The sequence below is a fragment of the Prunus mume genome, linkage group LG6 (genome assembly GCF_029339155.1).
Source record: "Prunus mume cultivar Tortuosa linkage group LG6, ASM2933915v1, whole genome shotgun sequence".
NCBI classification, from domain to species: domain Eukaryota; kingdom Viridiplantae; phylum Streptophyta; class Magnoliopsida; order Rosales; family Rosaceae; genus Prunus; species Prunus mume.
In genome coordinates, this window is record NC_142703.1 from 10060956 (window position 1) to 10075397 (window position 14442).

The 14442-nt window shown below is 38.3% G+C and overlaps 1 protein-coding gene across 1 annotated transcript; it reads right to left on the reverse strand.

The window, feature by feature from the left end:
- Positions 1-5026: 5026 nt before the first annotated feature.
- On the reverse strand, positions 5027-12541 carry LOC103334397 (pleiotropic drug resistance protein 1-like). The gene is made up of 24 exons (XM_089054129.1): positions 12100-12541; positions 11901-12021; positions 11727-11815; positions 11131-11215; positions 10840-10999; positions 10665-10741; positions 10413-10466; positions 10243-10333; positions 9857-10158; positions 9488-9769; positions 9074-9390; positions 8821-8981; positions 8634-8737; positions 8368-8524; positions 8167-8289; positions 7922-8070; positions 7463-7795; positions 7067-7357; positions 6895-6978; positions 6631-6764; positions 6276-6503; positions 6016-6187; positions 5669-5923; positions 5027-5554 (listed from the first exon to the last, which is right to left on the reverse strand). The coding sequence occupies exons 1-24, from the start codon at positions 12426-12428 to the stop codon at positions 5297-5299; spliced, it is 4356 nt and encodes a 1451-aa protein (XP_088910255.1). The 5' UTR covers positions 12429-12541; the 3' UTR covers positions 5027-5296.
- Positions 12542-14442: the final 1901 nt, after the last annotated feature.

Genomic DNA, 14442 nt, shown 5'->3' on the forward strand with positions numbered 1-14442 from the left:
ATACCTCAATAAACCTTTTTAGGCCTTTTTGGCCCACCATCGTATTCATCATTGCCTTTCTTGTCCTCATCACCCTGAGCAAAATGGGCTTGCTGAACGTAAACATCATCACATTGTTGACACTAGGCTTACACTTTTAGCCCATGCTTCTATGCCTTCCTCTTATTGGGTTGAGGCCATGCACATTGCTGTCTATCTAACTAATCGTCTCCCATCCAAAATTTTACATTATACTTCTCCATATAACCTTTTATTTAATAAAGCTCCTCAATATCACATAATGAAAACTTTTGGTTGTGCATGCTTTCCCTTTCTTCGTCCTTATAATTCCACTAAACTTCAGTTTTCGCTATACAAAATGTGTTTTCTTAGGCTATTCACTTAATCAAAAAGGTTATTGGTGCTTACATTTATCAACACAAAAAGTCTTTCTTTCTCAACATGTTGTATTTGATGAAAACAATTTTCCCTTCCTTGAGACTGTTTCGCTGCAAGCTTTGGATCAATCCTCCCCCCATCCGGTCCACGTCCCACCTCTTCTTGTTACTGGGCCACTTCCTGCCCGGCCCATGCCTGCCTTTGTCTCCCCAAATCCGTCATGTTCTAGCTCAACTCCATCCCTGGCCACCACCACCATTCTCACATATCGTCGAGATCCCCACCGCTGCATTACTACTTTTTCTCCTCCTCATGATCCCTCTATTCCGCCGTCCAACACCTTATCTACCCATGCTACTTCCTTGGTAAGTGTTGGCTGCGCAAATCTCACGGCCTGGTACTCCAGGCCGAGGATGTGCGTTAACACGTAACGTCCTTCTTTTGGATGTGGTGCGGTTGTGCGCGGGCGTGCCAGGACAGTCTACCGTGCGTCGAGATGGTGATGAGGTTTGGGTAGAAGATGGTAAAATGATGCGCCTGTTTTGAGTTCGACTCCTGATCAAACGATTGTGGCCGAGAGAGGAACCGATCTCGGCCGTCGGGTTCACGGCTGAGCTACAAGGCCGTTTAGTGGTGGTGTTGGTGGCGGGTTTTAGGCGGTGCTCAGTGCGTTGCTCAAAGAACAACGGTCGTATGATATATGGGGTGAATGAGATGATAACAGATATGGTGCTCCGACACCTTGAAAACCACGGGTCGTATGATATATTGATGAATGGATTTTCCTTACAATCTACCACTACTCCTAGGAAAACAAATAAAGGTATTGAAAGTGCATGACAAGGAAATATAATTTGCTCCGTGGGAGGCTTTTGGTTTGATGTTTGAACTCCTTGAATGTAGTCTTGAGCTTAGTATTTATAGGGGGAGTCCTGGAGGGACAATCGAGGCCGAAAAGATCTGCATGGTGGAGTCTGATCGGGGCAAGTGGGTAGTCAAATCGGCATTTAGGATCGTGAAGCATGGTGGTGTGACCCTCATAGATCCTGGTAAATCTCGGCCACTGCCCTGATCGTGGGTTCTGCCCCCTTGGCCGTGGGAACGCATTTAATGCCCTGGTCTGATGGTTGGTGATCTGACCTCAAGTTGTAAAATTACTTGTGAGAGTATTGGCGCCTAACCACTCTGATTTCCATTACCAAATCCTGACTTCAATCACTTCCCCTCTCCCCTCGTGCATTAAATGCTTCTTGCGACTAGTGGACTTGCTGCGATAGTCAGAGGCATTACTTCATTAAATGGGGTGTGAGACCCTGAAGCCACGTGACGATTTAACCACAGTATCTTCGGCCGTGGCCTTTACGGCCTTCGGCTTCGGCCTATAATACCGCGGTCGCGAGGCCAAAAGGTTTCTGCATTTGCAGCTTTTCTTTTGTTTTCGTGAAAGCGAAATGTCTAACGAAACGTGGCCGTTTCAGTTCATAAGTAGGTGCTAGGGCCGAGAGGAGGTCTCTTTGGTCAGTTTATGATCGTGATTTATTAGGCACAAACAGTAAGCACTTCCATTCCTCATTCCATGGTTACTCGTGCTAAAGATGGTATTCATAAACCTAATCCTTGTTATGCTCATCATGCTTTACTTACGGATTATACTAATGCTCTTGTTAAGCCTACTTCTTTCAGTCAAGCTAATACACAGGTTGAATGGCGGCATGCTATGGCAGATGAGTTCAACACCTTGCAAAGTGCTGGCACGTGGGTGTTGGTGCCACCGACCTCTCACATGAACATTTTGCCCAACAAATGGGTTTTTCGTATTAAATGCAATTCTGATGGGTCGATTCAACGTTACAAAGCTCGTCTTTCATCAGCAAAAGGATCTAGACTATGGTGAAACTTTAGCCTGTCATCAATCACTCTGCCATTCGCCTTATCTTGGCACTCTCTGTCCAGTTTAATTAGGTTGTGCGTCAGTTGGATGTTCAGAATGCCTTTCTTCATGGGTATCTCTTTGAAGATGTGTTTATGAAGCAACCCACTAGTCTTGTGGACCCCCAATCTTCTTGTCATGTCTGCCAGTTAAAATATTCTCTTTATGGGCTCAAGCAAGCTCCTCGCGCCTGGTTTAACTGTTTTTCTACTCACTTAGAGCATTTGGGCTTTACTGCTTCTGCTTCAAATTCCTCCTTATTTATTTTTATTGATGGCTCAGTTTGTCTTTATTTATTAATCTATGTTGACGATATTCTTATTCCAGGCAATGACCCTGGCCATATTACTCGGCTCATTATGGACTTGGGTTATTCTCCGTCGCACCCCTGCAGGCTTATCTTTCACCCAAACCAACTGATCATCAATTTACATGACGAAGAACCTTTGGCTGATTGCACCGAATATCGTAGCATCGTTGGTGCTCTCCAATATCTCACTCTGACCCGTCCTCACATTGCTTTTGTGGTCAACCAAGTCTGCCAGTTCATGCACTGCACAAGCCCACTTCGACTCATTGGTTAGCCGTGAAGCGTATTTTGCGTTATCTCCAAGGCACCTCTACTCATGGCCTGTTCTATAGGTTGGGTGCCCTCACTATTACTGCATACTCCAATGCTGATTATGCTGGGGATCCTGATGACCGCCGCTACACTGGCGGTTATTGTCTCTATCTTGGTTCTAGCTTGGTCTCTTGGAGTTCTAAGAAACAAGGAGGGGTTTCTAGCTCTAGTACAGAGGCTGAATACAATTAGTTGCCCTACACTGATGCCGCCCTCTCTTGGTTTTCGTTCACTTTTTTGTGAACTTCAGCTCACTTTGGCTTGTCCTAAACTATGGTGTGTCAACATTAGCACCATCTTTTTGGCATCTAATCCTGTCTTTCACGCTCGCACTCGTCATGTTGAGGTAGACTATCACTACGTTCGTGAAAAAGTTGTTCGCCAAGAGTTGGAGGTCGGCTACCTTTTCACTCATGATCAGATTGCCGACATTTTTACCAAGGGTCTCTCCTCTCATCGGTTTCAGCTGCTGGTTGACAAGCTGCATGTTTGTTGCCGCCCTGTCAGCTTGCAGGTGTGTGAAGGAGAAACCAAGTCGAAGACAAACACTTAGATTATCTGTTGTCATTATCACATGTTAATTCCTTATAAATCCCTTTTACTTTTCTCGATAGAGTTAGACTTCTATCTAGATTCTGTAACTTGTAATTGGTTCCTATAAGTAATATACGCCTGCCACTGTTAAAGGTGTGGCTTTAGATAATCTCTTTCATGACCTTGGACCCAAGATCCGGGAGCTGCGACACAAACCTAAGACACTAGTGCTAATAAATGATATTTATCATTTCCAGTACAATCCAATTCTACCTCTAATCCACAAACCCAAGAGGTGAAAGAGAGAAGATTAGAATGACAATTCATCTGCAGAGTGGTGGGTGGAGAAGAAACTGAAGTTTGAATAGGTTCAATAGGTAAGGATGGTACAGCAGAACCAGGTGCATTTGGGTGAAGAGGAATGTGAAGTGCAGGAGTAGAGAATGAAGTTGAAGTAGGATTAGAACCTGTAGTTGATTGCAGTAATGAACCATACTTGTATGGAAAGTCAACTTTCACAAATAAATAAAAAATGACATGCCTTGATATCAACTGTCTGTGTGTCTTCAGATAATAACAAATGTAACCCTTATAAGCATAGCCTATAAATAAACACTTGGTAGTCTTAGGTTGCAGTTTATTGGTATTATATGATTTGAAAGAAAGGTTTGGCACTGTGACAAGGGTTTCTGGCTTGTGAGCTTTGGTTGTAGAGTTGTATAAAAGCTCCTCTAATTTCGTTCATCGCATCGATAAGGCTTGGCTAATCTCTAAGGTAAATCTTATTATTGATCTAGCTAGAAATGGATTATCTAAACTTCATTTTAAATTTTTTGGGGCTAAGATGGATTCTCTAGGCTCCAGCCTCCAATTATGCAGTCTCTTATTGGGTTTGGTGCAAACTTCAATCCTATTGTTGAATTTGAATTTCAGTTAAAACACTTCAGTTGTATGTATTTCTTGAAGTCACCTTCTTGAACTTCAGTTAAATGGAATCCATGGAAAGATAGATAGTTGAATTGAAACTGTTTTAACTCCATTTCTGATAACTTTTCTAAGCCTGATGTTCATATCATTAACTTATTTGCCTTTTTGACACAAATATAAAACACTATCTGTAGACCAAAGCAAATCATATGGCTGCCTTACAGTGCTCATTTCCCTTTGCTTGGATGGTTGCTATTTTATTTCTTCTGGCTTAATTTTGAACAGTATGTACTCCTAATTTATTATAGTGCTTCCTTACCAAAAAGAAAAAGGACGAGGAGAGAAGCGGGATAAAAGATCGTGTCCCTCAAAGTACTTCATATATGCCCAATATTTTCATTAGAAAACCAAAAGATGAAGAAGTTGCTGTATGATAGCCTTCTCACTGACTGAAAAATGATAGCCATGATTAGTTTTCTCAATGAGTCCATCAGATATTAAGTATCTAACACACAGAGACATATGATCAATGGAGATCAATAAATTATACTCAATTATTTTTGAATGCATATTATATCACGGGAATGTGAAACAAAAGGTAAAAACCGATAATAAAAGCTGACAGTACGTATAAATTTACTTGTAGTGTAAGTACAAAATGCCTTTATTTGATAACTGAGTAACATATATTCGAATATGCATAAGCCTCTAGCATCTTTACAGAGTCTCTACATATATACAAGAAAGATAGATTGCGGAATTACATCTTTTGACGATGGTGGTCTGTGTTCAACATATAATATCAAAGCTGATGAGGATAATCCTTGAATATATAGTTGTCGATATGTTTGCCATTCAAAAAAGAGCCTAAAATATGATACTGAAATAATTCGAAACAAAATTTCTTATCGCCTCTGAAAATTCAACATCTTGATGGCCAAGGCATAGATAAACGCAAAGAGGAGGGAAAATCCAACAACTGCAGCTGCAACCACTCCTATAAATTCTTGTTTGAAACCAAAGTAATTCTTCAAAAACTCTTCTACTGTCTCACCTGTGTTGAGCTTATCTTGTATATCCCCAAACTGTGATACCGTCAATCCATACAAGGTCCAAGCCACTGGGGATGCCCAATAGTACCATCTCCACCATATAGGAATCCTCTGATTGAGGTCAAAGAACCAGAACAAAATTTTTTCGTCAATACAGATTCTATTAACTGAAGAAAAGAAAAAAGCTTGCAGTACTAGAAACTTCAATGGTCAAGCAACACTTACGGTTCGTGGGATCATGAACCCTGAAAAGAGGTTCCATAATGCATAAAATGCATTAGAACTTATACCAGCAACGTGTTGGTTCGGCGTCAAGGCCACCCCCATCATGCCATAGAAGGTGAAGTATACACATGTGAAAAACATGAAGAATAGGTACCAAAAAAATTTAGCTACAGTCCACTCAAATCCAATCATAGCATAAACCATGACACCATAGATCAGAGCTTGCGCAAAAACATAAGGGATCTCAATTGTGAGCTGCAGCAAAGAATCAAATTAGCATAAGGCAAGTAAGATAAGAGGATGCATTATGACAACTATGTTTGTAAAATGCATAAAGAACAAGTCACCTGTGCAAAGGCATATGCCAAGGCAGAATACATTCCAGCAGCTCGTTCTCTATAAAAGACGGTTCTTTCAATAGCCACTATCGGCTGCACTGTCATGGCATTTTTAGTACCAAGAAAAAGAACAGAAGCATACATAGAACCAATTGCATTGAAGAGATCCTGTTGCTTTGTCCTGGAATTTAACAAATCCAAAATTACAAATGCAAGAATATATATCATCTTCGATTAGACCTATTTTTTACTTTTGCACTATGACTTACACTTTAGAACCAAGGTTCCAGAACATTGTCCCAAACATCAAGGCTACGATGGTTGTGTATATCAATCTTATGGCATTGTATGGCGGATTGCGCCAATATGACCAATGTTGTTTCCATAAGCAAGCCATGCACTGAGTGAAAAATGACTGAGGGTAATGAGTAGGGAAATAGAGGTCCTTTGAACCAGGCGCAGGGTTACTCAATTCTTGAATAAGTGACTTGTTTCTCCTGAAAAAAATCACTTTCATCAGCAAATCTTACTTAAGTAGAGAGGTTCTTTCATTGTTTTTCTGTTAACTTAGTGTTGGTTCAAATTTGTAATGCAGTAGATGGTTTTTCGGTCTGATAATCCCACCTATAAACTTCAGAGCTTTTATATACATCAGCAAAATCAATTCCCAATTCTGTTTCTTTTGCTGAAGTCGTAACTTCCAACATCCAAGTAGCTGGATTGTAGCCATTCTTGATTTTGCTGACTCCCTCAATTCCCTGAACAGAAAATTACATTATAGGAAAACCTTTGTTTCCCCAAAAAAAAAAAAAAAAAAAGCAAAAAAGATAGGAATATCATATATCATATTCTATCATTAAAATTTCCTTATTTTTCATAAGATTATACCTCAAAGTACTTGATCAAATGGCAAGAATGACGACCTAGTGGCCCTACATATATCTCTTGTCCTCCTTTCTTCAATAGAAACAACTGCAATGAAATGTTATATATGTTAATCACTTAGAACAGACAAAAAACAGAGTTCATTTCAATCTCTTTAGTCAATATTTGTTTTCACCTCATCAAAAGCTTCAAATATGTCGATGCTTGGCTGATGAATAGTGCACACTATTGTTCTTCCAGTGTCCACAGTGTTCCTAACAGCTCTCATTACAATAGCAGCAGCTCTTGCATCTAAACCTGAAGTTGGTTCATCCATGAATATTACAGAAGGGTTTGCCACTAGTTCAATGGCAATGGTCAGCCTCTTCCGCTGCTCAGTTGAGAGACCACTTTCACCAGGTAACCCTACTAGTGCTTGCCTTAATGGATTCAGCTCCACCAGTCTCATCACTTCCTCAACAAACATCTACAACCAATTCTTCAAATCAGTTCAAGCGTGCTCATGACTATAAATTGCATTAAAAGAAAATAAAGCTTAGAAAATTATGCTTTACTAATTCAGGACACTGACCTTCCTGGTTCCAGAATTTATTTCGGTGGATAAACGCAGCCATGCTGAGTACATCAAGGATTCATAGACGGTAACATAAGGAGAGTGGATGTCATTCTGCTCACAGTATCCAGAAATTCGGGCAAAGGATTCTTGCTTCTTTGGGTACCCAGAAACTGAAATATTTCCCTCAATATATCCTCCAGTTTTTCTACCAGCCAGTACATCCATTAGAGTAGTTTTACCAGCACCACTCACTCCCATCAGAGCTGTCAAAACACCTGGCCTGAAAGCACCACTCACACACTTGAGAAGCACCAATTTATCCTCAAGAACACCTTGGTTCTTCATTGCCTGCAAGATGGAATAACAAAATTACTCATAATTTGGAGTTGTACAAGCTTGTCCAATCTCAAACATGTTTGAAAGTTTGTTGCATATATATACAAACATATATATATATATATATATATATATCACCTGTGGCATGTCCACGGAGTACGTGATTTCATCAAATGTGATGGAATGTGGTTCAAAGGGAAGAACCATTCCTCTTTTCTTATGATTAGTGTCAGTAGCTTCTGTCCTGACAGATGAGGGTTTGGAAGAGGTACTTCCATCTCCACTATCTGCATGTCCATACAAGTTTTCATCAAAAATGGTAAAATTTTCATCATCAATAAACAACTGCATACAGCACAAACATTATCTGAGAGATATATCACCCGTGCTGACTTGCGGAATCAAGCTATTTCCTCTGTTCTGTGACCAACCAACTTTTCCACTCTTCTCATCATGTTCATTGCTTTGAGATTCTTCTGATTTAACAGCCTGTGTCTTCCCTAATGCTGCATAACATTTTATGGTAGTATAAGTCAAATTCTCACTTATCTAAGTTTTAGAGCAGATTAGGTGAAGGTACCTACGGTTTAGATAAGTGAGAGACAAACTGAAACAAATGTTGAACATGAATATGTATCCAATCAAAGCTCCTACGCCGATCCAATACCAATATGACTGTGTAAAGAATCCACGAGATCTCAAAACAGCAACTCCTAGTGGTTCTGTTGAGTTTGGAAGAACCTTTAAATACGAATAAAAATTCATAATTACTAAGAGGCAAACACAGAATTTGACCAAAATAGAACAGACAAACACAAAAATGTTTGAAAATAGTAAGTAAAGGAATTACATGTCTCCAACTCTTTCCGAGGAACTCATTAACTAGTATTGCATTCATCCCATACATCAAAGGTGATATCCAGTAGCCCCATATCCACCAAACCTTTATATCCTCTATGACATCAACCAACGAAAATTAGAAAGCATTATATAGCAATTATGAGAAGTGGTGTTCCCTTGCTTTACTTATTTCATACCTCTTGACAGGACAAAGCCACTCAAAGAAAAAATCATGAGCAGTGCAAAGGACCCAAATGTGCTAGCAACTGTCAAGCTTCTACCCACTCCAGCAAGGAATCGGTTTAATGCAGAAGCCATCTGATTAATGAGTAAGAATAGAAGGTATTGTCTAAACAGCCTGCATCATTTTCAGAATTATATATTATATGGGCTAGAACAAATATGAAGAGAAATGTAAAGGGTTATGTGACAAATTTCGTACTTAATTACCTTTCAACACTTGGATCAAATCCAATGACATAGTAAGTGATAAATACCCAAACAGAAACTTCTAAAAATGTGACAGGGATCTTGAGTATAGATGTGGGAAGGGCATATGCCCACACCGGAAAGAAGAGGAGGTCTCTTTGCTTATAGAAAACAGGAAGCTTGGCAACAGTCATAGAAAGCTCTGACATTCCATTGAACATAACAGTAACAGAGGAGAAGAACAAAGCACCAGCAAATATTCCTCCATCAGCTACTGAATCACGGTGCATCTCAGTCCGTAGGAATACAGTCATTGTAATCAGTGCCATTATTGCAAGCTAAAACGAAGGAAAAGAAGCAATCCAGATTAAATCCAGGCACACAGAAGAAAAAGGAAAAGGCTATTGTAGAAGTTAAAATTAAGTCAAAACTAACTTGAATGATCTTGAAAATGTAGACAAATGAATTCCTCTTCATAAGCAAGAGTTCCCTTGAAAAGCAAGCTTTCAATAGTTCCATTTTTCTAACACCATATTTTTTGGTCGTCAAGGCAGCTGGGTGGCTCTTGGTCTTGTCTAATGGAGCTGCAAGTTCTTCTCTAATTTTTCCACCCACTGGGAAAGACTGAAAAGCCTCAACAAATTCCTGAACTGTGATGAACCTGTAAGGCTCATCTCTGTTTTTCCAATACTGCTCCTGATCTTTCCTTGACGTCACCTAGAACATATTAGGTTATAGGACTCACATTTAATGCTTATCTAATTATGTTCACAAGATGAAGCAAAAAGCTATATATGAACCTACTTCTTGCAGGAAATCAGCCACGCCTTTCCTCTCAGGACATTGAAAGCCCATGGATTCAAAAAAATCAAGAACTTGTTCAGGAGGGCCTTGGTATGCAATTTGGCCATCAGAAAGGAGAATAATGTCATCAAAAAGTTCGTAAGTTTCAGGTGCTGGCTGCAGCAGTGAGATGACTGCAGTCCCATTAAGGATGTGAACATAGTTCTTGACTGAATTTACAATCTGATAAGTTGTTGAACTATCCAATCCAGTTGATATTTCATCCATGAATAGAGCTCTAGCAGGTCCAACAAGCATCTCACCTATACACATTATCAAAAATTCTACAATTACTTGATGAAGAAGTTGAATTACAAGTTTGATGTAAAGAATTTTACTTTGTTAACCTGTTGTGACTCGTTTCTTTTGCCCTCCAGAGATACCCCTTAATAATTCATCCCCCACCAAGGTATCTGCACAAGTATCTAATCCCAAAATCTGCAAATCAATGGATATTGATTAGTTGATGGTAATGTCTAAAAGTCCTTTTTTATTACAGAAGAATTATTGATGCTACCTTAAGAATATAATCTGTCACCAATGTTTCCTTCTGGCCTTCTGTTGAAATTGCCTATGATAACATAACGGATTAATTAAAGCAACAGAAATGTTTGATGATTTGAAAAGCATATCGTAGAACAAGCAAAAAGGAAGTCTCAATCTTATAGGAAGAAAAAGGTCATATATAGCAGAATCTCCTAAATCCTGAAATATAGCACTAGTCTACAGACTTCTTCATTTAAGAGTCTTAAAGTAACTTATTTCTCACCTTCATGTAGACGTCTACATCTGGATCCGGCTTAATATTCGCTTCTTTTTCTCTTCTAGTTAGCTCTGCTATCATTTCTGCCCAAATTCAAAATCAAAACCAATCATGTTTTAATCCATTGGTCTAGATTTGAAAATCAAAGGAAACTAAATAAGAAACAGTCCTATAAACCAACCATAACGGGGTCCAACCCCTTGGCATCTTGCAGAGAAGGCCAGGGTTTCTTTGACTGTCAGTTCTCCAATATGAACATCATGTTGACTGATATAGGCAGCCCTCCTTTGAGGCACAAACTCATGCATGTCATGACCATTGTAAGTCACACTTCCTGAAGACTGGACAAGTATTTCTATTTTATAAATTAAAAACAAAATCCAAGAGTAACATTTAAAGGGTAAAGCTTGAAAGGAAAAAAAAATTGATAGAAAATCTGAGAGAAATTAAAGGCGCATTGCATTTGTTTAACCTTAAGATCCTGACCAAGCTTTCCAGCCAAAGCCAACAAGAGTGTGGTCTTCCCGGAACTTGGAGGACCCAAAAGCAGTGTCATTCTGCCAAAAAAGGAAAAACACTAAGTTAAGTGAGTAGAGTACTTTCTTTTTGGTGAAAATGTTGGAGGGTAGAGAGTTTGAGTTGAAACTTTGTCCCACATTGGGAGATGAAGTGTTGGTCCTCCTTTAAGTTTAAAATGGATTGGGCCATGTGGGCTTAGTGATTGATTAATAAATATATATTCAATTAATTAAAAGATAAGGGTCTTAGGATAATTAAGTATTGACTTAACCATAGATTTCGCTTGGATTTAATGATTAATTGATATATAGTTGAATCCCAGTTTATATCAATTGCATTGATTTTGTTGACTGATTAAAGTATTTAATTATTTAGATTAAAGTATTTAATTATTTAGATTAAAGTATTTAATTATTTATATTAAATGAGTAATCAAATGAGCATGCATATTTAGGCCTCAAAGACTAATCTTGAATTGAAAGAGATCAATATATAAAGATGAACAAAACTGAGTTTATTTCATGGATAGGACAGAGCCTTTCTTCTCACCTGGAAGGGTTGATGATCCCACTGACATCTTTAAGGATAGACAAGTGTTTCTTCTTAGTAGGAAGAATATGGATGCAATTCAAGAAACCCTTTTGGTGCACAGAAACAAATAACTTGTTAAGAATATAGTGAGATTTGACAGGAAAATCAAATGTTCTATAATATATAATTTACCTCCACTAAGTTAACACAATAGTTCAAGACTGTAGGCAAAGCCCTGCTTCCAACATAAGCTTCAGCTGAAATGTTTAAATGCTCAAATCTGACCTCTATTGTAGGAAAGCTTATCCCAACTCTGAGATACCCAAGAAAAAACAATCCCATTATGATCAAAAACAAAGAAAACACAGAAGACTAGATTGTGAAATCTTACCTATCAATGCGGCTCTTGAGCCTCAACAAGAAGCTCTCTTGGCCCTCTTCTGCTACTCCCACTAACCTCTCAACCAAGCCTTTCCTTTCTTGCAAACCAAGACGCTTCACATCAACTTCATTGGCATGGCCTTCAGGTGTTGTGAGCAAACCTTTCTTTAGACGGCGATAAGTAGGAAGACGCTGCAGCGCAGCCCATTTCAGAGCTTCCTCATCGTCTTCTACCTGTGGGGATGTTGAGAAAACTGCAATGCCATTGTCGACCCAATAGGAAGAACCACTTTTGAAACTATGGCCTGCCTTTTCAAGATCACCACTCATCATATCCATTGTAAAACAGCTGCAATTTCTTTCTCCCAAACTTTCTTGCCAAGAAACAAAATAACATGAGGAGAAATGAAGAGAATAAAGAAGTGTATGATTGGGTTTGCTTTTTTAAGCAATGCAAGGAAAGTTGTATTTATGGGAAAGGATTATTTAGAAGATATTTTGTTCATAATATGTTGTTATCATGTGACTCATGGGCTGACGCGACCTTTCGTTTAATCACACTTTTGAGTTGGCCATTCTTAAGGAATTCCTTGTATAACTTGCCTTCATGAATATTTAAAAGGCAAATCAAAATATCAAACTTGGGGGAAAAACAAACAAATTATACACAAAACTACAAGTAATGCAACATCACCATCTATATCGATCCCTATTTATATATACAAAAGCAAAAGGCAAAGACTGATAAAACATTCGAAATACCAAAAAATGTAGTTGGTTAATGCAAACGTTACTTCCACTCCTATTACAACCACAATTATTCCTCTATCATAGTTAAAACATGCTTTTTTTCACATATTTTAAAGCATTTTTTTTTTTTTGTTCACATATTTAAAGCATGCTTTTTTTTTTGTTCACATATTTAAAACGTGCTTGCTTGATAAGAAAACAAAAATAGGATATAACGCAAAAGGATAAAAAAGAAGTTAGGCTTTATTATAGTTTGTATTTGATCCATTTAGGTTCGTAGATCATCTCCAAGGGAGATGTCAAATATAAAATGTTAATTTTGAATTTGATGTCTTTTGTGGCAAATCTGACATTTAGGAAAAAATTTAACTCCACCTGAAATGCCAAATATCATATTATTTTATTATATTTTTAAAGCAAATGAGGCCCATATGATGCATAAAGTTTTAAGAGAGTAAAATAATATTTGACATCTGGCTTTTTGATATGTTATTTTTGGCATACCTCTATAAGCCTTCAAATCTCTTTGCTTGTAAAACTGGCCCAAGCTCGATGGGCTAGGTCGAATTCGGCCCTATTTTTTAAGTTATGAGCCATCCTGGCCCAATATTTAAATGAACAAATAATAAATAATAAATTAAATTAATATTATTTATGCTTTGTATTTAATTCGAATATTTGAAAGAATATAATGACCAATTTAATATAACACTAATTATCAATACATTCAATATCTTTATGAAAGTAAACTAGTATTAATGATCATTGCATTTAATTAAGTATAATGATATTTAATGTATTCTATATAGGAGGGAGCTTCTACAATGAGGAGTTAAAGTGAGGAGGTTATTATTTGAAGAGACCGATCCAACCGTCAAAACATTTAAAATATTTAAGTCCCATGATTTCTTTACATTTGTTGATGATGAGATTTGACCTCCTCAAATAACCTCCTCACTTTAAGCCCTCATTATAGCCTTTCCGCTATGTAGGATGCAGCCCATTGGCCCGCACATGAGCCCAAAAATGCTTGACTCTTGGGTAGAACTTCGGCTTAACATGTTTTACATAATGTTGGCCTGGTCCCACCTATTCAACCTTTAGGGCCAAAAAAGCTCGTAATTTAGTAGGACCTAATCTAACCTCTCTTAGAGTTGAGTCGACATGACCTAACCTATTTTACAAGCCTACCAATTAATTATCATCGACCAACCCATTTTGAAAAATTCCCCAAATATATTCGACCGAAAATAAAATCCCTAAACCTAGTTCTTCAAAACATCCGTCGCCATAACACCTCTATTAGATGGGTAACAAGAGGGGAAATGTACTACCATGCTCCCAATTTGAACGAAACAAGGTAAATAGTTAACTTCTACACTAGAGAAATTGTGTCTTTTTTATCTAACTGGTTCAAAAGGCACTTCTTAGGCTCAAACGAGTCAAGTTAGGTTGGGCTTTAGACACCTTAGCCCAAGCCCAGTCCTCTAAACAATGAGTTGGGTTAGGTTTTTTCTCGTTGAGTTGGACGTATGGGTCATCATACGGCTAGAAAGCCCATGGGTTGATGGCGCCCAACCTAGCCCATCAAGAAAAAGCCCAA